The sequence below is a fragment of the Cryptomeria japonica genome, chromosome 11, assembly GCF_030272615.1.
Source record: "Cryptomeria japonica chromosome 11, Sugi_1.0, whole genome shotgun sequence".
Taxonomy (NCBI): domain Eukaryota; kingdom Viridiplantae; phylum Streptophyta; class Pinopsida; order Cupressales; family Cupressaceae; genus Cryptomeria; species Cryptomeria japonica.
This window is the reverse complement of record NC_081415.1, coordinates 191,876,163-191,902,292: the sequence shown is the minus strand read 5'-3', so window position 1 is coordinate 191,902,292 and position 26,130 is coordinate 191,876,163. Positions and strand designations below refer to the sequence as shown.

The window sequence follows — 26,130 nt, the reverse complement described above, 5'->3', positions numbered from 1 at the left end:
AGAGAAATAAACATTATAGGTAGGGATAGATAGAGAGGGAGAGAGAAATAGGGAGATATAGAGATATATATAGGGGCTATAGAGAAGGATGGAGGGTGAGAGCCAAAAATATACAAATAGGGAGTAAATAAAGAGATAAAGGTATAGAAAGGGAAATATACTTAGAGAGTGCGATAGAGGAAGAGAGGGAGAGGTAGATTAATCATGTATAGAGGAAGATATATAAAGATAGAGGGATATATAGAAAGAGATAGTGAAAGAGATAAAGATGTGAAGATGGAGATAGAGATAGATATGGATATAAAGTGATAGAGAGTGAAAGAAAAATGGAAAGAGAGATGGAGTGAATAAGTGAGATTTAGAGATCTAATGAGATATAAATATATATGAAGATAGATCTATAGGGGAATAGAGATAGAGGAGACAAGAGAAAGAGAGAAAGGAGGTGATAGAGACAAGTAATAATATGTATAGGCAGGATAAGGTAAATGAGAGAGATAAATAGAGAGAAGAGATATTAGTAGAGAGATATAGAAATAAGGAGTGACAAGGATGGAGTGGGAGAGGGAGAGATAGGAATAAAAAGAGGGAGATATATGCAGAGATAGATGTAACTTGGGAATTTATTTATCTAGATGGGATGAGAAAAGAAGTGAGATAAGTAGTGAAGGAAGAGATAGATAAAAGATATTCATAGAAGTATAGATCGACAAGTGATAGATAAAGGAGTTGATAGGAAGAAAAAAAGGAGACTTTGTGTGCAAAATTTGTGAGTATTTAAAGTTTTAAAAATGAAGGATTAACTTCAAATGATTATAATTAATTTTTGGTTTATAATATAATAAAATTACCTTATCCATTTGATAGGTCTCTGAATTACCTTTCCAATGCCTGTAAAAGATTGAAATTTTGATAAGAAACGCAAAAGTTATACCCATTTTACTAAAGTATACTTTTTATGTTGAGCAAAACGGATATCCGATTCGGTTTCGAAAACGGATATTCGATTTGGTTTCCAAAATGGATATCCGATTTGAAAAAAACATGACATCACAAATCAAATATTTGTATCCGTTATTAACGGATATTCTATTTGGTTTGGTATTACCAAACCAAATTCAAATTTTGGCCGACCCAAACAAAAAGTCAAAGCGGATTTTGACATGTTTGGCGAAGTTTAAAACATGTTTTTTTCCCATTGCCACTTTTTGGACCCTCATGATCCTGCACATACCCAGTTAGGCTATTATTCAAATAAATTAGGATTTAGTAAGGTTCAAATAGAGTTAATTCTACAATTCAATCAAGATTAAGGTTAGAATTAAAATTAGAGAAATTTTTTAATTAGGTTTAGGGTTTAATTAGGGTTTTGAGAGAAATATTCAAGTTAGGGTTAAGACTTGATTATGATTATGGTTTGAATATTATTACGGTTAATATTAGATTAGTAAGGTTAGGGTTAGTGTAGTGTTGGATTAGGGTTCAATAAAAGTTAGAGCTAGGGTTCAATTAGGGTTATGGTAAAATTATGGTTATAAGAAAAGTATTAGAGTTAGGTTTGAATTATGGTTAAGGTTTATATAGGGTGAAGGTTAGAGATTAACTATGGTTAGGATTAATGTTAGATTAGGGTTTAAACAAGGTTAGCATCGCGGGTAAATTAGAGTTAGATTCAATGTTAAATTAAGGTTGAAGTTAGGTTTAGAATTAGAATCAAAGATAAGATTATAGTTAAGGATGAATTAGCATTAGTATCAATATTAATTTATTGAACCATTTCACATCAATCTCATTACAATCAGCTCTTTACAATTATTTTTGAATATTAAACATTTTAAATTTGATATCTCTTGACATACTTTACTTAGATTTTTAAAAATATAAGTATGCTAGTTTAATTATTACTAATATTAATAAATAATATTAAAAACACTTTAATCCTTCTCTTTTAATATTTTTTAATATATCTATGTTAATAATAATATAATTTTAAAACTGTAAATACTTTTTCCCCTCTTTAACATAAACTTTTTATTAAAAATTATTATTATGATCCGAACCAGAAAAAATGTCGCCGACACCGTAAAATAATTACAAAAGAACTAAAAATTTCTTTTCAATTAAAGGCGACTTTACCTGCTGGCCATATCAGGCTTTTAAAGCATTCTGATCAATGTAAAAGATTTCACTGTCGAGTCATGCCGATCGCCTACTTTATTGATGATACACTGTCGAGAGTTCGAATCACAAGTAGCTATAGAAACAACAGTTTAGGAGAAAGACACCAGTAGCAGCGGCAAAATCTTCGCCAGGTTTTTCCTGCTTGCTTTTTTGGCTTAAGTTCCCATTCTTTAACCTGATTTAACACAGTTTAATTTTAGGGTTTTAGTTGTATTTGCGCATTGTCAGGGTTTTGTACTAATTGTTTATTTTCTCCTTGAAGCTTTGATCCACTTAACTGCGATATTTTGACACTTATAGTCCCAATCAATCAGAAACTATATCGTTCGCAAATCTTCTGGTTTCAATTGGTTTTAATCGTACGAGCCAATAAAACTAGACATGGTTACCTAGATTTTCGTATTTGTGGTTTTTCCTCCTATTATTTCATATTTTCGGGAAACATTACAACACTTTAATTTTTAAATTATTTGCAAATAATTTAAAACAGTAATACTGCATGTTTGTCTTCGTTCTCGTTGATAGTGCCATCTGTAGAATCGACCATCCCTATTAAAGATTTAAGTGCCACGGGTTAAGACTATTTAGCAAAATCAATTAGTGTGCAGATGGCCAGTTTGTGTTATCAGTTTAGCTGATACTATACTGGTAAGTTTTAAGTTATTGTATGCAATTATCTTTATATATTTTTTAAATTAACTTATTTCTACCCTTTCTTTGAGTTTAAACCTATGTATTTCACCTCTGCTTTTGTAACCGGTGCACGTAGCACAGATTCTCAATAAAAAATTTACCCCTGTAATCTTGGTTGAAACTCTCCATGGCTATTGAGACCCAAGCTTCACCCAAACTAACTGATGTTAGCTACTGAAATTACACTACCAGAGCCACAAGTCGTAGTACAATTAAACGATAGAACCACCATTCATACAGAGAATGATCTAATGAGAAACTGGAAAATGATGCTTTATTTCAAAATTATTTTTCAATACAGTGAAAGCAGTAGAGAGAGTGGAAGAGTTCTGAAATTATCCACAAGAGCCAAGAATCACTTGCAACCAAAACAACTTTCCAAGCAATGAAATGCTATGAAGTTATTGAATTGATTAGATGCATACAAAATGGTATAATGAATTATTCATGTACAAATAAAAGGACCTTGTATATATGTATATATATATATATATAGGCAAGGATATAATTATAAGACAAATTAAGATCATGACATGTATCTTAATCCTATGACATGAGAGATGAAAAATACAAGTGAACTAAGTAAACTTAAGTATGTGAGTGTTAATAAGACCTAGAAGGAAACTAATTAGTAGCACTATATAGTATATACTATTTAGGTATGTATGTTAATGGTAATATACCTTGTTTAGGTGGTGTTAATTTTAGCATACCCTGTTAACACCAACAGAGAGGACCTATCCGAAAATCACTGCCCTTCCAATTATAGTGCATGTACTGTTTGGAGGACCAACATTTGTCGGTTAAGGCACAATTTGTGGTCTTGCTGTTTATCATGATCATCTAACTATTAACGTAAGCTACCTAAACCAGTAATTATAACAACAAAACTAAGTCTGCATAATAACATATAATAATATAACATAAGGCGGTATACAAATACAGGGTGGCTCGTCAGCCATTATTACTTAAGACATGCATGCACAAACTTGTAGTTCATTATGGTAATTAGACATTTAAAGAAATATACATTTGTTAAACTCTATGGTATAACTTGCGGTCAAAGAGCAAAATACATGGAATTTTGTATGCTAATTTGTGGTTGCTTACCCACAACAGTAGTTAGAAACTTAGACGTATTTAAATGGATTAATTGTGGGTTCTATTGGGGCCTTCACACTTAGAGAAAATGACAAAAGAACAACCAAGTTTGCAAACTACAAACAGAAGAAACAAGTCATTAAAACTACACAGGCATACATAGCTATCAATCCTATACTTTCATTCAAAAAGTGAAGCAGAAGAAGCTCCAATACCATTTAGTTTTACTAAGACTGTCACACCTGGGTCCAATGTGGATGTCAATTGAGTTTATATCAGCCCATCAGCTGAAAGATTGGGCGTGGTGAAGTCACTTTCCACATTTAGATGATTATCCCTTATGATAACCCTCAAGTTTTAAAAAAGAAAAACCAAAGCAAAATTTTTGTGGAATCCGTTCTAAATGCCAGCTCAATTTTCAACGCTCTACTCACCAACTATGCTCTCCACTCTCTAGGACTTGGCTGCTAAAATCTGCTAGTTTTCTAAACCCTGGTCACTATTTATAGAGCCGTCCATTGGCGATGTTGGAACTAGAGCATTCAGGATCCAATCTCCCATCCTATCATCTCCAACCTAGACACTTAAGGTGGCTTCAAAAATTGCTAAAACATATTCTGTATTGTTGTCTCCTACTGTATACACTGATAGAGACCCTCTCTCCCAGGGACTGACTTTACTAAATTCAAAGATACCATATCAGCAATCTTGTAGAAGGATTTCAAAATCCTCATTTGTTATTAAACTTCTCTGTACTGGGTTGGAGCTGCTTAAATGCTTGTAGCAGCAACCTCCATTAGTACGTTGCAACCTTTCAAATTCACTAACGGCTAAACAGCTGAAAAACCCAGAACTGTGGATCCCTAAAACCTCTACAAAGCTATGCACAGTCTAACTCTGTACGAACAAATAGAACTACCTTTATCTGCCACACATATGGGACATCACTTAAGTGTTTTCCACACTTATCCTGATCAGCCGCATGTGAAAATAATACCCATCAACTTTCATCACTACTCTCACATGGTGGGGAATGGAACTGGGGTGGCGGTGGGGGAAGAGAGTTCATATAATCGGCGATTCACTCAAATCTGAACTTAAGTTAGCTAGAAACAGACATTACTCTATACTGCAATTTGGTAGACAATCTACTACCTGGGTTCTCAGACAATGCATAAACATCACTTTGTTAATCTCCCTGGTATGGATTTTATATCATCAACTAAATTCTCTATATTCTAGCCCCTGATCATTTCCTGCGGACAAGTGACAACCATTTATTTCCATTTGATAGTCTACTTCCATCTCTAGCTATGAGCAATTTACTGATTTTACCATTGTCAGACTTTCCAATAATATCATAGCCTCTGCAACATTATTAGATTTGGTGCCAAGGAAGAAAGAGCCTCCTTTTATAAAGGCCCAACTTCCAATCTTCGCGTGGCACCTGCCCCACCTTGGTCTGGATTACCCCTTGCCGGTTCCTCAAAATTAAGTTAATAAATCCTAATCCCGGGCTTTTCCAAAATAGATTCTTTCTCTTATTGTTTTTTCTATTATCCCATCACAGGGTTTGGTCGTTAGACATATTTAAAATGCACGTTTTAATATTATAAATTATGGAAAAAGAGCTATGTACATTGAATATTTTATATTGACAATTTAATGTTACAAGTTCATATTAGTTTATTCCTAAGTCACTTGGTTCAAATTTGTGTTGAAATTTGGTGACGATAATTTTTAGAAGCAGCTTGTTATAGAAAAGTGACAAATAAAGTTTATTTTGTTCAATAAACAAAAGTAGGTATTTTATATACAATTTATACACTTTAATATTTGTAAATTAGAAAAAGACTCTAAACAAGAAAAAAAACAGGAAAAAGCTATTTGTAATGATTTTTACCTCAAGTTTTTTTTTAATGAATTAAAAAGAACTCGAACAATTAAAATGAATTTAAAAGTATTTCAACAAATTTTTATTCTAAATACCAAATTCCAAATACAACAATGGTATTTTGATTTTCAAATTAGTGACTATGGTTTTCTCTAAATTTATTTATTTGCTGAGTAGATGTTTGGATTATAGTTTATGAATTCCCATCAAAACTTCAGCATTTTAGATTTGATGGTATGTAGGAAGTTGGAACCAATGCCTCTTTTTACACTTGTTCCGTGGGGATGCGTCCCTCCTTGAAAACTAGGTGTTTTTTGGACGGGAATGTTTTGGGGGCATGGGGATTTGGAGGAAATGTCCCTTCGCCATCCCACTACCAATACCAAGTACCCAAGGACATTTTGAAGACATCTATTTCAAAGAGGGGACTTTTTTGGGATATCCCCTTGGTTTGGAGATGTTGTCAAGATTTTGTGACAGCCTCAAGACACTCAAGGAACTCCTAGATGTTTCCTAACCACACACTCAAGGAACTCCTAGATGTTTCCTAACCACACACTCAAGATTCCCAGGTGTACCCTGTGGTAGATTAGTAAAAATGTCAAATTTTTTCACTCAAAAGGCTTTTTGGATCTTTATGCCACAAACCTTAATTCTAATGCCCTATGAGCTCCATCTCCTACCTGAGCAGTCACAAAAAAACTTATAAATAGGCATCTAAAAGCCTCATTCCAAATCATTCCCAAGTTTCAAAAATAGTAATGCTTGGTGTTGCAGAAAATAAAGTGATAAAATTGTGGAAATGGTGTTGAAATATAGGAAAATGGAGTAGCCTAAGAATGCAAACTAGGAACTATTTCCAAACTCTTTCATTGGGGAACAACCAATTAGGCTCAATAGAAGAGTTGAACCCTGTGACTGATTGTTCCCTTTTGAATGTTGATTGGATATGATTAGATCTAAAGATGCAAGAATTAGATTAAATGATGCAAAATTGACAAGATTCAGCATAAATAAACAGAATCAGATTAGAAAGCTAACACAAAAGTATAGATCTGAAAATAAGATACAGAAAGGAACCTGTCACTGAAATCTGATTTTGAAAATGTCGAACAATGTAATATCTCCAACTCAAATCATGAGGATTAGCAGCACATTGGCTGTCCTTTCCTTGGACTATCCAAGAGGAAGAGGACTTAGAGCATCATTGGGAAGATACGGAGTTCTTGGTTTGCTCTAAATTCTATTCTTTAGTTGTGTGCATGTCTTTTAATGCAACTTAAGTGAACTTAAGTTATTTTAAGTTATGGGCACGTCTTTTTAGGCAATTAAAGAAACTTTTAGCCAAAGGACTTAAGTTGTCCCCTTTTCATGTCCTTCAAGTGACTTTTTAAAACATGTAACAAATTGCCAAAAAGGGGTGTACATCTGTTAGGAGCTGATAAGAGCATATTTTAGGGTTTTATTTTGGGCCATTGGATTAAGAGGTGGAATTTCAATGGTGGAGATTAATTCATCTCTTTAGGAGTTGTTATATAACTCCCTTGGGCTCATTTTGAGCTCATTGTGTGAGGAATTTTTCTGTTTATTGCTGTTGCATCTTGGCTTGAGGATTGAAACCCGTAAGTATTCTTGATTTCGGTGAGACATATGGGTTCTCCCTAGTCAGAAGAGTGTGTTTCAGTGGAAGAACTCCGGTTTGTGAAACCCTAGCACATTATTATTTCTGGGCTGTAATTATCCATTAGGTTTGGGTACCAAATTGGAGGAGAATCTCAGTGTTGAAGACTCAGATCTGGAATCATCTACAGCTGCAAACCATCAATTTCGGAGCACTTTACAGATGGCTACTGAAGAGTACATAAAATAGACCTAGCATTGACCATTTTGGAAGCCTAGGGCCACTTTGAGGGTCGGCTAGGGTTTGGAAATTATTTTGAACCAGTTCTGAGGTAGTTTTGGTATTGAAATCTGTATATTTATCTCTGCTCTTTTCTTAGAAAGTTTAAGGAAAGACATTGTATTTCAGTTTTGAAAATTTTGGGCATTAATGAGGGTTTTTGTTGTATTTTCGTAGCTCAGAAATAATCTAATATCGATAACTTTTAGTTGCACAAATCAAATCTGAAATCTGAGTAAAATTCTGGGTTTGAAATGAAAATACTTATATGCAAATAAATTTCTAGATTTTGTGCGAACTTTGGTCTTTGTTTTTATTAGCCCTATTTGGGGATACTACAGACAAGTGTGCTAGGTTCCTAGTCTTGAAGGTGTTTTTGTTAGATAACACTTGAGATTTTGGACCATGATGCTTTGTAGATCACTCTCCTCGAAATTCGGCCAAAAAGTGTCCGACATGTGCAAATCGGCATAGTCCAGGGGTTTTTGCTTGTTAAAAAATTGGAGCTGTCTCAGTCTGCTCTCTACAATCCTGCAACTTTCGGTTGTTGAATTTGTAATGTGAACACAAAAAAGAGGAAAAATGTTGTACTGTATAGGAGGTGCCTAAGTCAAACCCCGGGTAGGAATTAACATCCACTACAGCTACGATTGATTAGAAATGAGAGCTTATCCCTAGTAGGGCAGAGGCTAAATCTGAAGTGAAATGCTGAATTGACAAGAGTATACCTCAAGATTGATAATGGTGATGATGCAGTGCTCTTTAGATAAGTCCTCCAAGTGTTGATGCAATAACATGATAAATCATAACAAAATCTATCATGAAAACATACTTTAAGATAGCTTGCTGTAGCTTGATGCTCCTTGTACTCAGATATGCTCCTAAAGGAAGTAGGAATGCTTGTGAATAAAATTGCTAGATGTCTAAATGGATTAGAAATGATGCCTTTATATGGGGTTCTCAAGGTATTTTTACTTTTAAGTTGACTTCCAACGATCATATCAATTTATTCGGATTGGATCACAAATGGCGGGAACCGACACTCCAAGAGGTTTAAATCTGGGCCCCTTTTGGAGGGACTAAAGCGCTAGGTGCCATAGTCCATCCAGAAAGGGACCAAAGCAAGGTGCTTGTAGAGTGCACAAGTCTAGGACATTGGATCAGGGCATTGTTGAGACATGGACCAGCTAGGACTCGAACCTAGGACCTTCCATCGCTGCTGGAGTGCTCTACCACTGAGCTACTGGCCCCTCTTGGACCAATCCATCGTCGGTCCGGGTATGGCTTATTTCCAACACCAACACCCCCCCTTAAGCCACACCTCTCGTGTGCTTGGGGCTCCTAGCTTGGACCTGGCTCTGATACCATATTGATTTTAAGGTAGTGCTCGTTAACCACAGGCAAACATCAGATCTGTTGCCTTCCCAACCATAGACGATAAGCTCTCATCGTCACCCCCGAGCACGCTACATAAATTTCTCACCATCAATTGGTCTGCTTGTACATGAATTCGATCTGCCTGATTATGATCGAACTTGTTGTCTTATCTCTGTTCTAAAGATGTTGAGACATGGACCAGCTAGGACTCGAACCTAGGACCTTCCATCGCTGCTGGAGTGCTCTACCACTGAGCTACTGGCCCCTCTTGGACAAATCCATCATCGGTCCGGGTGTGGCTTATTTCCAACACCAACACCCCCCCTTAAGCCACACCTCTCGTGTGCTTGGGGCTCCTAGCTTGGACCTGGCTCTGATACCATGTTGAGACATGGACCAGCTAGGACTCGAACCTAGGACCTTCCATCGCTGCTGGAGTGCTCTACCACTGAGCTACTGGCCCCTCTTGGACCAATCCATCGTCGGTCCAGGTGTGGCTTATTTCCAACACCAATAGGCATCTCATGAGCATATGACGACAGTTTGGATATAAGGCCAAAATAGGCTGAAAATGACCTAGGAGGAGGCACACTAAAGCAAGCGCCCAAAAAGGAGTGTGAAATTGCAATGGGCTTAACTCATTACAAAGAAAATTAACTCTTATAGAAATTCTAAGGCATAAAGCTTATAGCCTACCCAAAGAGACAAAGCTCTGCTAAGCTTTAAAAAGGCATGTAGTACTATTAGATTATATGAGACAACCATACCTTGGGAAAATTGGCAGTTTCATATGCGATATTTATGCAGAATGATTCATTAACAACATTTCCAAGACGCAAGGCAATAATTGGATATCCGTGGAAGGAGCCAGTGATCTCTTCAACACTAGGCAGGCCAGTTAGTTTGAGATTTATTTGCCATTGTTAGATCTAATTTAATTTACTCCTTAATTTCTGGTCTGAGCAAAGTTTATGATTAAATCTGTATATGTAATTCTGAGGATGGTTTATTTTTATATCTGCATCTGTGTATTCACCGTGTAAGCCATTCTGCTGAAGGATGAATATAATCTGTTCTGGAATAATTTAATCTTTGGAAATATTATTGGGATTCAATATATTATTTAGACTTGCAATGTTATTTCTCAGTGATATCATTGAAATCTGGAAACACTGAGTTTTCAATCATCTTATTCAAGTCTCTATTGTTCTGAATTTTACATCTGCAACTAGTTTATTCCTGAATTGAATATCTAGAACTCAGGTATTTTACATTTGGCCATATGATAATTACGTAGTGTTCATATTTTAGTTACTGGTTGTAATCAATATTCTATGTGGCCATCCCATAAATTATGCTATGAGATGAAAAATAGAGTTTAAGAGTTTGGTGTGCTATTTGAAGGACAGACACATTAAATAACCATGTCTGTTGACATCATATTATCAGTAGAATATATTTTTCTCTCTGTCTATGAAAGAATAGCAAGGATGAGGTTACATGTAAGCCATCTCTTTTAATGACAGAATTAGGAAACCATCATTTTATGTATATTCTTTTGCTTGTGTTCAGTAGTCAGTGGAAGTTACAGAGCTATGATCCCTTGAGTCAATTACATGTTTATGCATGTTTGAAAATAGAATAAGATAACTATGCACATGCAAGATACTGTTTCTTAACTAATGTTGCTGGTTTCAATCCACTATGCAATTTTTATCTCACTTGATTTCCTTGTTATGTTTAGGAGCTAATTATAGATGTCTCAGCTTGTGAGTAGTAATCAAAGCTGATAGATATCTATGGCAGAGAGCAATTTGTGTCTGGATGGTGATTTAGAAAATCAATCCTCTTCAAGGCCTATGATAGATGATGGTGCGATTGACAGTAGGAGTGACAAAGAAACTACTTTCAGTTTGAACAAACAATGCTCAAGTCAAAGTGTGTCTGCAGGAGACATGTCTAATAATGTGAATCTACAGCTCACCTGTTTTACTGAGGAGGCTCATGATGCTACCCTAAATTTTCAGATAATAAGCCTTTCTAAACAGGTATTCATTTCGATCTTGAAGCAAAATGTAGAAGCAGGGCTTGCTGTGTTTTCTCATCATATTGTTGGCAAGGATTCTACCTGCCTACTAGCCTAGTATAGAGTTATGGCATCATGGAAAAATGGATTTTTGTTATATTCTAACTTTAAACTGGAAATCAGATAAGCAAATTTTCTTTAAAATGCATTTTAAACTTCTGTTTAGACATGCCATTTGATGCACCAGTCAAACTCACATTTGATTTGAAAAACAATGTTCAGTTAAAAATGAGAATAAAACACAAGTTGTTGAAAAATAAAATCCTTTTTCTCCAATTCTTTCTTATTATCTTGTTTATTGTGTTCACATTTTCCAAATTTAACCTGAATATTTGAAGACCACTTACACTATGGCCATGCTGTGCCATTGCTGTACAAGTTTCATGCTACGATGTTTGAAGTCATGCAAATGGCTGCATATATAGGGAAAACACAGTATAAGATGAAAGCGATAATGATTATGCCAATGTGCAACTATGACGAGCATTGATCTATTCGATCAATACAAGTAAACATGTCATATTATTACAAATGTTTAATGGCTAAAATATTTCAGGCTCAAGTTTATGAAGTTATAAATCAAATAAAAGGAAGAACAGTAGAAGGTAGAAGTGCTAAATTACTTTTTATGGTACATATGTACTTTAAGGAATCTCATATAAAGTAAATTAAATAATAAGTGCAATGTAACACTAATGGAGGCAGAGCTCAGCAAATTAAAGATGATTTCTAATTAGAGTTTTAAGAACATTGCTCTCTTGCCTCAACATTCTATGCCTATGATCAGATGTTTTGGAAAGTCTCAAAATAATGACATTCCTAGTTTTCCACTTCCTGATAATGGATCATGGAGTGTGATCTGAAATGTCAATGCAATAAGCTACCATACAGTTATATCCAGCAGCATTCTCTATCACTATTATGCACTGTGGAAAGATTATGTCTCTTATTCTTCATTAGTGCCTTAAACATGATTCTTGAAAAACATCTTCTGATAACACCTACTGATCAGCATTGTCTTTTGTGCAATTCTTTGCTTTAGGGCAAAGAACATTAGTGGACACTGTTGTGAGCTTTTTCACACATCATCCCATCGCGAATGGGGATCTCCTCTTTTTGCCAACAATCCTAAGTCTCAGGCAGTTTGGTAGTAGTCTAGTCTCCCTTTAGGTTGAAATGAGTCATAGCAGCTCTGAAGAGATTGAGTGATGAAAGGGATTGGAGATCAAAGTTAATCAATGGATGATGTCTCAAACCAGATCAAGATGTTAAGCCGAGAATTTAGAAGCCAAGAACAAGCAAGGATGTGGGAGCAGTTATCAAGTGATGAAGTATCAAACATGCCCAATCCTTGACTTGGATCAATTGAATGAGGACAATGCCTTAGCAAAAACAGAAGGATAGGCTAGGTCCAGTCAAACTGACCAAAATGAGGAATGTCCTTCATGCCTTCCATTCCACAGCATGTCCCTCATGCTCTCAAATCCACGGCATGTGCCTCGTGTTCCCAAATCCACGGCATGTGCCTCTCCTTTCTAAGTCCATGACTTAGCAATATGACTTGAAATTGTTTGAAAATCAGGATTTGATTGCTTTGGCGAATCAAGGAAGAATGTTGAAGGGAATACAATGAAAATTGCAATATCCCTTATGCCTTTCATCCCACGACATATCCTTGGCAAAGCTTCCTTATCCACCTCCAAATCCCGACACCTTCCTTGCATCATCAAATTCGCGGCACATCCCTCATCCATCCTTCCCCACGGCACATCCCTCATGCATCCTTCCCATGGCACATGCTTTATCCTCCAAAATCCCGATCCTTCCTAAGGCACATCCCTGACTCCCTTCTTCCCACGACACATGCCAGACCCCCCTCCATTCCACGGTACATGCCTCACCACTCAAAATCCACGGCATATGCCTAGCATCCCCAAATCCACGGCATAACATGAAGGCAAAGTTTGGCACTAAAGAGGATAGGAAGGCCAACCTTTGGGTTATCTAATCCAATTCAAATAACCGTTGGGATTCAAATTCAAATGAATAAAATAAAACATTGCAAGATCAAGTTGGCCTTTTACATGGGAAATGCAAATCATTAAATGAAAAGGCAAGACCAAGTCGGCCTTATGAGGAAAATGAAAAAGCAAAAGACACACCCCAAGTGATCAATGCCTATTTAAGATGGCTCATCATTTCATTTGATCAACCATCATTAAAAAAAAGATTTGTCTCTGTTACTCAGCAGTGATCTTCTCCATTGAGAAGTGAATTTACTTTCAGAAGCAGCGCATTACATCTTTTGTAGGCGAATTCCAGCAAATTTGATTTGAGGCCAGCAGACATAAAGCCTGAGATCAGCGAATTCTTCCATTGGAGCAGGCGAATCTTTATCATCAGCAGCGATCATCCACAACAAAAACAGCGAATTTGATCTGCAATTAAAGCAAAAATCAGTGAATTTCATTCTTCAACTAGCAAACCTCTCATGCATTTGCAAATTCTAGGGATTGCTACAGCTATCATTGAAGCGAATTTTGCAAATCTAAGAGGCAGAATTCAAACATCAGCATTTTAAAGCAGTCACTTACAGGTCTGATTTTGACATTTTGATCATTTTACATATCATAAATCAGGCCTGATTTTGTGATGTTACAGTCACAGATCAGGGTTTCGGAGGACTTAAAAGAGAAAAAAATCTTTTCAAACATTTGTTTTCAAAATCCTTAATTTGCTGATGCGTCTTCTAATGGAAATTCATTGTCTTTTGATAATCATCTTTTAAGCAAAATCTGATTTTTGACAGTCTAGGCTTTATAGCAGCACCTAGGGTTTAAGCAATTTATTGAAATTTAAGTTTTTTAGATGAAAATTGCTATCCTAGTAGGTGAATTTCAATCCTATATGCATTAATTACCTTCAAAACCCTAACTTAAGCAACTCTCACAGGAAGAATATGGCAGCTCCAAAGGCCAAAGGTGTCACAAGGCAGGCTCTCATTAAGGAAGATTTGAGAGGGATGCTACCTGAATCAAAGATCACATCACCGTGGGCGAATGTTGGAGACACCAACTTGGGCAAGATTGACATGAAGAAATTTCAAGACCCTCTCTACACAAGCAAGTCTACTGGAGTCTCAAAGAAGATGATTGAGAGCGTAGTTGTGCAAGCAGTTGGCTTTTCCTGAGCTATCCAGTGCAATGAACTAATGGTTGAATGTGCTAGACATTATGATGTGGACACAAGGCAAATAAAGGCACCTGATGGCAAAGTCTTAGCATTTGTCGAAAGCTGCCATCAATGAGCCATTGAATATACTGGACCCTAAGGACATGATATTCAAGAATAAGGAAGGAGCATATCAATTTATGAGGATGATCTTGACAAATGCTTAGTTATCATCAATAAGTATTGGTTGCCAAAGGCTAGGCCCGCCCTCAGTAAAGTACCTAGCAAGCTTCACCGACCAAACTTTAAGGAAGAATTTAGTGATTTGATCACTCTGGTCAACCGGAACATGGGAAGTCCTCATGCTTCCTCATTTGAGAATTGGATGTTCTACTTCATGGAAGTAGTGACAATGGGTAGAGAGAAGATCAATTGGGCAAAGATCATAAGTAACAACATCGATCTATAGTTAAGAAGACTAGAGTGCACCAAGCATTTTTACATGAGCTCCTATATCTTCTACTCATTAGCAAGGGCTTATGAGTATATGGGATTGATGTATAGAGGCCCAATTGGAAACGGAAAAGGAGAAATAAGAGCATGTGAGAACTACACACAACTGCACTTCCATAATAAGGCGCATTGCAGGAGAGTAAACAATGCTTTCTCCATGCATATAACAAGGAAGTTGCAAGGCAGTATCCATCAAAGATTATCTCCGTAGGCACAAGAGTTAGTGAAGAAATATGGTGCTTGGTTAATTCAATTTCCCAAGTTCACCTACATAAGAGTTCAAGGATTCTTATCCCTGCCATACAAGTTTTCGCACTATCTGTTGATGTGTTTTTAGGCACATGCAAACACAAAATAAAATACCAAGGTATCTTATCCTCTCTTGAACAAAGTCTCTCAAATGTTGAAGATTCACATAAGGATCACTTGAGATAACTCCAAGGTTCTCAATGTCGGGTCACAACGTGTGGATAAGCTCAATGGTTTGATGTGATTATGTTGGAATCACAAGGGGACTTACGTTGTACAAGAATGCTTGAATTGCTGGAACTTGATCATCTGATGTTGCAATATTGTGATGCTTTTTATCCTAAACTAGCTTGAGTTTGAAAAAAGGGCAAAAGGGAAAGGGTTGAGGAAGTCTAGGAAAGTAGGAACAATGGACAATCTTTGGTGAAACTTGACTAAGCCTTGCTTTGACATGCAAAGCAACAACTCCACAAAGCTTAGTGCAATCTTCTAAGGAAATCAGATTATTTTCAAATCATTATCAAGCATAGACACCATTAATTGAATGCATATCAATGATTGAATAACAATTGAATTTAAGCTCATTCAAGTATTCCAGTTGACCACACAAGGCGAATTTGCAATCAACAAATTGCTAGTGGTATGGATTAGGAATTTCACCATAAATCATACACAACATTCTTTCATCCACCTAATTATCATTAGCTAACGTGAAGATCCAACAAGAAATCATGCAAGTGTAAAAGAAACAACACATTCCACCATAACTTCAATGAAAAGGAAGTTTATTTACAACTTAGGCAACAATTTCTGCCTTCTCCTAATCTACTCTAGCTGCTATTAACTATTCTTTATTCTATTTACTCTTAACTATTCCCCTTTACAAATGAAGAGCTTGAGCTTGATGTTGACTTGTTCTTGATTCCTTACTTAATTGTTAATTTTAACACTTTCAGATTGATATAACTTAGAATTTAGACTTAGTTTCTAATTAGTTAGTTTAACTGAAAGAAAATGACAATATAGAAATGAACAAATTGAGAGCAAGACACAGTTACCCTGGGAAAACCTCCTAGGAGGAAAAACCCAGCCAGAAAAGATCCTTAGATCTGATTATGGATTATAGTTATGTAATCATTACAACACTTATCTCTTGTATTTGCAGATTCAGATGTTGCTGTGCAGGAGGTGCCTTCAACGTTCACTTGCTGTCATATGCAGAATAGATACTGCTGCTCCCTTCTCCAGATTGTAGGCTTCTAAGAATTATGTTGTGTATGACTCTAAGTTGACAGTCCTTCAATTAGTACTTCGTTGGATATGGATGGCTGGTAGACCTCCAATCAGTTTGCTGTGCAACCTCCAATCAGTTTGCTGTGCAACCTCCAATCAGTTTGCTGTGCAACCTCCAATCAGTTTGCTGTGCATACCCTGAATGTTGCCAAGTACCCTAAGGTGAATTTCGCATCTTCAAATGGTGAATGAGGTTGCTGCTTGAAGTTGACTGAAGTTCGCACTATGTAGACATATGAATTTTCGCATAGGATGAGAGAGCTTATGTTTGCTTGATTGAATAACAAATGAATCTTAATCTTTATTTATATGGAGCGAACCCCTTAACTAGGTCGGCTTCCCAAATAATTAATCTTTTAATTATTTCCTTTTTAACTGCCTTTGTTAATAGGGTCGGCCCTATTGGACAACACGTTGAATGTTTATTAGATGAAGCGTGGGGGATAGGGCCACGTTGGAGGGAAAAGGGGCCAGCCCCTTTTTGGGTGGATTCCAGTGTTGCCCAAGGCAATATGAATCCGCCCTTCCCTAATTAATATCAACATTAATCACTTGCAAAGCAAACAAAAGTGTGTCAAACACATAGAATACGTACTAATTTCACTTTCCTTCCACTTTTATATGTCTGACTTTGTGTTTGCTACAAGTCTGATGCAATGTGACTTCACACAATTTTTCCCTCAACATGGAGAAAAGATGTCTTCAATTTGATCTTGAAATCTTCTTTCAACCAAAATCACTGCCTTCAAGTGAATTAGAGACCTTTGTATCTTGCATACTTGGCGGATTTCTATATCACCTTTGCAATGTTTGCTTAGAGGCGACTTTTTCTAGGACCTTTGCAACTTTGCATCAAGGTGGATTTGCATATACCTTTGCAAGTCTTTATCATGGTGGCTTTTGACAACACCTTTGCAAGTCGTCATCATGGTGGCTTTTTGACAACATCTTTGGAAGTCATCACTTAATTGACTTTTGCAGATAGCTTTGCAAGTCATTCATCAAGGCAGATTTTCAACTCACCTTTGCAACTTTTGCTTGAAGGCGACATTTCATGGTAACTTTTCAAGTCACTATCAAGGCAGATTTTCAACTCACCTTTGCAAGATTAGATTGGGGTGGCTTTTTGAAGGACCTTTGCAATCTTGGGATTGAGGCAGCATTTTAAGTGACCTTTGCAACTTTGGATTGTGGCGGCTTTTTGGAGGACCTTTGCAACTCCTTCATTTGGCGGCTTTTTCAAGTACATTTGCAAGTCATGATCAAGGCAACATTTGAAGACACCTTTGCATCTTAGCTTTCTTGGCAAAAATTTGAAATACCTTTGCATCATTTAGTCAAATCGGCTTTTGGAGGCACCTTTGCAACATGATCATCATGGCGGATTTTAGAGAAACCTTTGCACTTCATATGTTTGGGCAACCTTTTAGAGAACCTTTGCAAGATTTGGTTGGTGGCGGTATTTTAAGACACCTTTGCAGCTCATGACCTAATCGGCCAAGTTGAAGACCTTTGCAATATGATGGTTGGATCAGCCAATTTTGCTAGCTTTGCAATTTTGTGTCTTAATCGGCCAATTTGAGTATCTTTGGATGTTATGATTTGATTGGCCAAATTAGGTTGTTTTGCAATTTGCATACTTGCGTGGATTTTGAAGGCGTTCACTGTGCATTAAATGCCTTCAATTAATAACATTCCTGCCAAAAATGGTGTTCATTGTGCATTAAATGCACCACTTCTTTCAAATTCGCTCAATGTGATAAATGATCCATCATGCAATAAATTGCCCACTGTGCAATAAATGCACCATCACCTCATTAAGTATGACAACCATCATGCATTGAATCAATCGTCACTTGGTCTAATGCCTACCAGCAATAAATGTGTCATCATGTTGCCATGCATTAATACATTCTTGGCATGCAAGTGGACCCCGCCGTCGTAGGAACTTCTATAATTTCTTGGGTTGTGCTTCATTAATATAGAATATTCTCTTTGGATGTCGCCAACTCATCCTTTACAAGAATCTTTCCATTTCGGGCTCACGAAAGACATTTTGGAAGATTTTCCTGTTTCGGAAGAATTTTAACAATCTTTTCCACTTCTAAAGGATCTCTGTATGTCTGGAATTCTAGGAGAGAAAATCTTTGTAGAGAGATTTTTCTTGTCCTGAAGGAATTTTCTCATGTCCTTGTGCACACCTCATCCCAAAGGAAGATTTTCCTGACCACTGACCATTTTCTATGTTCAAGGAATTTTGTATTGTCCAGAGTCCTGGAGAGAGAAAATCCTCTCTCAACCAATTTTCCTCGTGCCTTGAAATTCTTTACCTTGGGCACATTTCTTCCTCAAGGAATTTTTGAATTTCAAACTTTTCTTCTTGAACCTTGATTTTCACGTCTTGTTTGCAACCTTGGGCATTGTTTCCACGTGCTGCAAGAAAAATGTGCTTGGAGGAGAATTCCTCCATCACCTTGATTTGGTGCCTTGACTCCTTGCTTGGGCACTATTTTGACCTTGTGGAGGAATATATGTTTTCTTAATTATTTTCTCTTGAATGCCAGTTCAATGCTTCATCACCTTCTTGGGCGCTGATTCCATGTGAACAAGGATTCTAGTCTTGGAAGGAAATTCCTCCCTTTCCTTGTTTTGGCGCTCATCCGCTATTCTTGCACGGAATTTACAACTTGTGGAGGAATTTTGGTTTTTCAAGGAATTCCTTCGTGACCTCAATTTGGCGCCCATGCATATTGATTTGGGTGGAAATTCTACGAGAAAGACTGTTTGATCATCAAGGAATTCCTCCTTGACCCCTATTTGGCGCTTTACTCCTATCTTGGGTGCTAGAATGACATGGTGTAGGAATTTCCTTTGGAGGGAGAAAATCCTCCCTCTCCCCTTTCTAGCACGCCTTCTCTAGTTTGGGTGCCAATTTCATGCTATGCAGGAATTTAGCTTGGAGTACAAAATTCCTCCTGACCCCCATTTTGTTGCCCTATCCTTTCTTTGGGCGGTTTTTTGACCATGTGGAGGAATTTCTAGCATGGAGGAAAATTCCTCCATCTCATTTTGGCGCCCTCAATTAGTCCTAAGCAGAATTTTGACTAGGTGAAGGATTTTTGGCCTTGGAGGAAAATTCCTTGACTACCCCCTTTTGGCACCCTCCTTCAGGTTTGGGCGGAAATTTGCTTAGGTGAAGGAATTTCCTTTGGAGGAGGAAATTCCTCCTATACTTCACTTTGGCGCCCTAACCCTTGCTAGAGTGCCATTTCCATATGATGGAATTTTTTTTTGAAAACTTTAAGATTCCTTCATGATCTCAAATTGGCGACCATCCTTAACTTGATATGCATTTTGATCTGAATGAAGGAGAACATTGTACAAACTTAGAAATTCTTCACTGCCTTAGACATTTTTTCACCTTTCCAAATTCAGATGCCATTTTTGGATTTTAAGTGGATTTTTCGACCTTAGCAGATTTTACATGCTTTTCCACTTCAGGAAAGAACTTTGCACTTAGCTGCTTTTCTGACCACTTGTCTACTTTTTCAACTTTTTGGATTTAGACACAGATTTTCAGGAATGCTTTGCCTTCAGTGTCGTGACCATTGCCTGAGGTGGACCTGCCAAAAATAGACTTACTAAAACTAGTAAGTACTTCAAAATGTTAAAATTAGGGCAAACTGGGACATAGTGACACTAAAAATAGAAACTACTAAAAATAGTAAGTTTGATTTTTGGAAAAATTAGGCCAACTTGGGACAGTGAAACTTACTAAAAATAGTAAGTGCTCAGAATTCACTCAAATTTCACTGGTAGCTTCCTTGAAGGGCCCTAACCTCATTGCAAGGTTCATATTTTCCAAAACCCTAAGGAAAAGACCTCAAACCTAAAGTTGAAGGGCAAAACCCTTAAATAGGCAAAACATGTTCCAAACCTAGCCAAATTCGCTCAAACGACTTGCAGACGATCAAATTTCATCAAAAAGCATTTGCAAACTGGGTAGACCGAAAGGATTGCTACGAAAAGACCTAGAGAAACACAACCAAAAGACAAAGAGGACCTAAAAAAGCAGGGGGTCCCCATTTGCAATGGGACAATGTGTGAAAAGGTCACAACAAGTCCCCTTGTAAAAACAACAATCACATCAACCATTGAAGCTATCCACATGTCAAGACCTGACATATATAAACCTTGGAGTCATCTCAAGTGATCCTGCTGTTCAGCATTTGAGAAGATTTTGTTCAAGAGAGGATAGAGTATTCAATATTTTATTTTTTGTTCGAAGTGTCATAAAACGCACATCAATAGACACACTATCTAAACCATTGTGGTCCTTATCATTATGTAATTGACTGTAAGGGAGGTGCTTATTTATGTGTGGCCTTGTATAGTAGTGGTCCATCTTTCCATTTATTTCAACCCTTATGGGCTTGATTTAGCGTTCTCATTTGTTTATTATGAGATTTGTATAGTCTCTTGGTTAAAGTACGTCCCTCTAACACTTGAATGTCGAATGTAGCTTGTCATATATTTGTCTTCATGATATTATGTCTATCACATTCCTCAATTTGTCTTAGTATGTAGAATATCAGATATTAGTTTAGAGTTCTCTTCTTGATTGTATATCAATTGTCCGACATGGGATATTGACACTGTTAAATTATATTGTCTCACATTATATATTAATAGCATATTTATCTTCTTGATTGCATATCATTTATATTACATAGGATATCAACACTAATTATATCACCTCACACACTACATACTTGTATAGTAGTATGTTGTTCATGAATCTTTTTGCATCAATATCACATATGGAACTGCCAATTTTCCTAAGGTTTGGTTGTCCCATTTAATCCAGTATTCCTACATGCTTTTTTTAAGCTTAGCAGAGCTTTGTATGAAGCATCTAAGATAGGGTTCTATAGAAACAATTTGTTTGGAAGTGGTGACAATGAATTAATATAGACTCGGACATTCGAACTGAATTCTAATTGTAGACTAACCTTTCAAAGTTGCATGGACTTCCTCAACGTTGCCGTGAATCCTTCTGACTAGTGTCATGAATCCTTTTGACTGGTGTCGTGAATCCTCACGATTTTCCTTCCGAGCGTCGTTTTCTTCCTTGCATTGCGTTATTTTTTGGCTTTTGTCCTTGTGCTTTGTGTTTTTTGTTACGTTTTAGGGTTTTCTTGTTTTTTCTTATGAGACTGTGGGAGACGCTCAAAGATGGCGGTGGAGCATCTCCTACGTGCAGGCATGTCTCCCCTCACGTCCCAGTCCCCAAGACACATCTCGGGGGGCCGAAGATACATCTTTGTGCAACCTTGATTTTTATAAGTTAGATTCTAGAGCTTCTCAATAAGAAGCCCCATATATATATATGACAAGAGAGAGAGAGAGAGAGATTTGGGTTGTATAGGATTCTAAATAGAAGATAGTGTTGATGTGTTTTTTATGCACATGCGAACATAGAATAAAATAACCAAAAGTATCTTATCCTCTCTTGAAAAAAGCTTCTCAAATGTTGAAGATTGGCTTAAGGATCACTTGAGACAATTCCAAGGTTCTTGTATGTCAGGCCTTGACATGTGGATAAGCACAGTTTGATGATGTGATTACTAGTATCACAAGGCAACTTACGTTGAATTGTTGAATGCTTGAATCGCTAGAACTTAATCATTTGATGTTGCAATCTTGTGATGCTTTTTTGTTCCTAAACTAACCTGAGTTGAAAAAAGGGCAAAAGATAAAGGGTTGGGGAGTTCTATTCTTAGACCTAGAATGTAAGAAAATGGGTGAATGATTAGATGGAATCTTATTGGGCGAGTTCTCACCATCAACTTGAACAATTTGACACAAGCTCAGTGCAATCTTCTAAGGACATTTCAAAGATGTTCAAATCATTACCATCAAACATTGATCACCATTCAAGTCAATGCATAAACAATGGACGCATAACAATTTGAAGTTAAGCTCATATCATTCCAGTTGACCACACAAGGGGCACTTACAATCAGTAAGAGGCTAGTGGTGTGGAATCTCCATCCAGTAGGGGTAGAGTCACCTCCGGGCTGGCTTTCAACATTGGATTTTCTCCTGGTATGGACTAAACGGATTCCACACAAATGCATTCAACAAATCCTTCCATTCAATCTAATGACAAGAAAGCGAATATGAGAAGTAAAGATCATTCAAGTTGTTGAAGTAACAAATCAAATTCACCATAACTTCAATGAAATCAATTGTTCTTTACAACAAGGTTTGGCAACAATCTTTGCCTTCTCCTAATCTAACTTCTACTCTAATTGCTATTCTCCTAACTATCTATTAACTATTAACCTTTACAAATGAAGAGCTTGAGCCTTTTATAATGCTCTCAATACAATTCAATGGCTCAGATCGATTTGAAATCAATGGTCAAGATCTTACAATGAAAACCCTAATTAGGGTTTATTACAACAAACTCAATTCTAGCCAATGAAATAATTACAACACTTTGGCATGACCAATAGATAATAGGTGTAGGTGCCTCGATGTTCGTGCCATCACGGGTAAGTCAAGTACATTGCATCTAGACATGCTGATGTGGAACCTCTCTGATTGGCGAGTGGTGACTATGATGATGACTAGGATTCCACCTTTAACTGCACTTGTAGGCTTGATAGATCATCATGAAGGAATATTTCTTGATACTCAATATTATCCAGCTTCAGCAGTGATGATGATGATCTTCTAATCTTTGATTAACTCTTTTGAAACTATTCTCTTGATGGCTTCAATCATGGAGGTGCAAGGTATAGATCTTGTCCTCGTCTTAGTTTTGAAGTATTTGATGTTGCCTTGGAACAAATTCTTGATGTCATCACTGCTTCTCTTCTTTGGAATTCCTTCTCTGTGACTCCCTGGTGCTGTGAGAGTTGAGATTCCTCTTGGGCATTTATGCTTGTAAATGAAGTTTTCTTCCTTGCATGGTGATGTAGATCTTACAATCTTTCTCCTTTCGCTTTGTAATCACCATCCTCTCTCATCTGCAAAACAAAACAAACATGGTATCAAATACATAATATATAACTTTGATAGTTCTTCTAACTTGATATATCCCTTGATTTTATGTGTTTTGCAGGTTTGATAAGAGGATTTAGAGAGAGGAGCACTTGAAGTTCGCTACAACACTAATGCTCATGAAGTTACCCTTAAACTTGCTTCACATGAAGTGATCTTTGAACTTTCACCTTTCATCTTCTCAACTCAAAATGACTCTTTCCAAACATCAAATCAGTTCAAGGTAGTGGTCTTGTAATCAATCTTGCAAATTTGCCTTCACTTAGGAACACATGGTGTAGAGTTTACTTGAAATTCGTTCTTGAAGCTCAGAACATGAAGTTCGCTCTCGTATGCTAGAAGGTGAAGTTCGCTCCTGTCTCTCAATTTGTGAAGTTCTCTCTAATGGGCTTGTTTGCTTTCAACTGAAAATTTGATTGACTCAAAGTAAATACTCTTATATCATCCCTTGGGCAAATGAAGGACATTCACTCTCATTTAGGAATACATGAATTATGCTCCACTCCTCTCAAACATGAAGTTCGCTCCCCTCCTCTCAAACATGAATTTCACTCCTCTATGCTAAAACATGAAGTTCACTCATCTCCTTCAAATCATGAAATTCACTCATGTACCTTGATTCTTTAAGTTTGATCATGTACCTTGATTCTTGAAGTTCGCTCATCTCCTTCAAATCATGAAGTTCTCTTACCCTACTCATTTTGTGAAGTTTGCTCACCCTGCTCAGTTTGTGAAGTTCGCTCACCCTGCTCAGTTTGTGAAGTTCTCTCATATGCCTGAGTACATGAAGTTTGCTCATATCCCTCCAAACATGAAGTTCACTCATCTCCCTCCAAACATGAAGTTTGCTCATGTACCTTGATTCTTGAAGTTCACTCATGTGCTTGAGTTCATGAAGTTTCCTTTCTACCTCAAATCTAATCAGCTCAAAGCATATGAAAGAAATTCACTCTTACTTGGAATTCATGAAGTAAAAAAAATAAATTTCGCTCCACTACCTTAAGACATGAATTTCGCTCTCCTACTCCAAGACATGAAGTTCTCTCATCTCCTTCAAAACATGAAGTTCGCTCACCTATGCTAAAACATGAAATTCACTCATGTATCTCAGTTCATGAAGGTGAAGTTTGCTCCTCTTGCCTTGAAGGTGAAGTGAAAACCAAAATGAACCCTTCATTACTTCATCGTTTTATCAATTCAATCCTTAGGTTTCTCAAGCTTTCCTTCACAAAACCATGTCAAACTTTCCCTATGAGGGCCTAAAATGCAAGCTTCGTTCCTATCATGGAGCACATGAAGTAAACTTTGCTCCAAAGAAGGAGCATTTGAGGTGATCTCAAATCAAAATCATGCTCACTATCTTCATTCAAATGCTCTAATTCAAATTCAAATAAGGCTTTTAGAGGAATTCGCTCCAAGGGTGATGGTTATGAAGTACGCTCTTGACGACATGCACATGAAGTGAAGGCTCTAACATATTTACTCATTTCACACCTTACACAAGGCTATCCACTTGACTCCTGGCTTTTGACCACCTACACCCCTCTAATGCAAAGGCTAATAGCTAAGGACTCTAACACTATCCTAGAAAGCAGGAAAAAAGTGGGGGTCCCCATTTGCGATGGGGCGATGTGTGAATGCCTCACAACAGATAGTATCATATTACTTTGGTCTATAGAGAAGCCCCATTTGAATCACATTTCCTCCATATTCAAAACCCAAGACATATCTAGTGGAGTCCGAAATATTGTTTGTTGAGTTCTTCTTCTTCTCTATTACTGGCTGCACCATAGTCAGTTGTACTTCAGGAGATTTATCAGCTGTGGATGATTAGGTTTGAGGTGACCAACTATAGAGTTGACTTGTGATTTCTCTTATTTCTTTTTCATTATGATAACAAAATATTTTTGGAATTATATAATATACATTGCATGTCTAAGGTACAAACTCTAACCTTATCACATAGATTTGAATTTCCATACATGAAGTTAAGAGTTAATTCAACCAGAAGCTTATTTTCTACAAAGAAACATAGCTTTTCTTTGTCTTCAAACCGTACAAATAATGGATCTATATGCTGATCTGATCTCAGTGGAGACAACTGGGCATCACTTATGCTCAAATTTATTCAGTTTGCTATGCATGGCTGTCACAATATAAGTTAAATCCCTTTATTAATTTCTATCTTAGTTGTTTAAATTATACCTTGTACCTTTCAGCTTCTGTAGCGACTAGTTGTTGTATTAAGTACTTTAGCAGTGTATGTATTTTAAATTTATATTACATAGTTAATAGATTCATAGATACATTCTTTAGAACTGACATGCTTATTTTATATTCGATTCACTATATTGTACAGATATATATTTGGATTGGCTGTAATTCAGCAAAGCTTGGTCATCTATATGCAGGTGCACCTACTCGACCTGTAAGAAACTTGTCTTTGCTATACTTGATTCCAGCTGGTTAAAATATTTATGCATTGATTACAATAAGCCTGTTGAGGAAAAATTAACTGATATAAGCTTATAGAGTATGGGGGGATTCAAGGTTTGTTTTCTGCTGGTTTGAAGTTTCTATGCTGATTGTATTTTTAGTTAT

The 26,130-nt window shown here is 36.8% G+C and overlaps 1 protein-coding gene and 3 non-coding genes across 5 annotated transcripts in view; 1 reads left to right on the top strand and 3 right to left on the bottom strand.

Annotated features, from left to right (window-relative positions):
* Positions 1–2,079: 2,079 nt before the first annotated feature.
* Positions 2,080–26,130, top strand: part of LOC131071102 (uncharacterized) — a 43,384-nt gene continuing 19,333 nt past the window's right edge. The window contains exons 1-3 of one of the 2 annotated variants that reach the window (XM_058006807.2): positions 2,080–2,312; positions 10,891–11,194; positions 25,889–25,957. In XM_058006807.2, the coding sequence (XP_057862790.1) occupies positions 10,946–11,194; positions 25,889–25,957 (318 nt within the window). In that variant the 5' untranslated portion in view covers positions 2,080–2,312; positions 10,891–10,945. The remainder of the gene's footprint in view (positions 2,313–10,890; positions 11,195–25,888; positions 25,958–26,130) is intronic. The other variant, XM_059214129.1, reaches the window with a different exon arrangement.
* On the bottom strand, positions 8,949–9,019 carry TRNAA-AGC (transfer RNA alanine (anticodon AGC)). Its single transcript has one exon. It is a non-coding gene; the product is annotated as a tRNA-Ala (tRNA).
* Positions 9,341–9,411, bottom strand: TRNAS-AGA (transfer RNA serine (anticodon AGA)). Its single transcript has one exon. It is a non-coding gene; the product is annotated as a tRNA-Ala (tRNA).
* On the bottom strand, positions 9,539–9,609 carry TRNAA-AGC (transfer RNA alanine (anticodon AGC)). The gene has a single exon. It is a non-coding gene; the product is annotated as a tRNA-Ala (tRNA).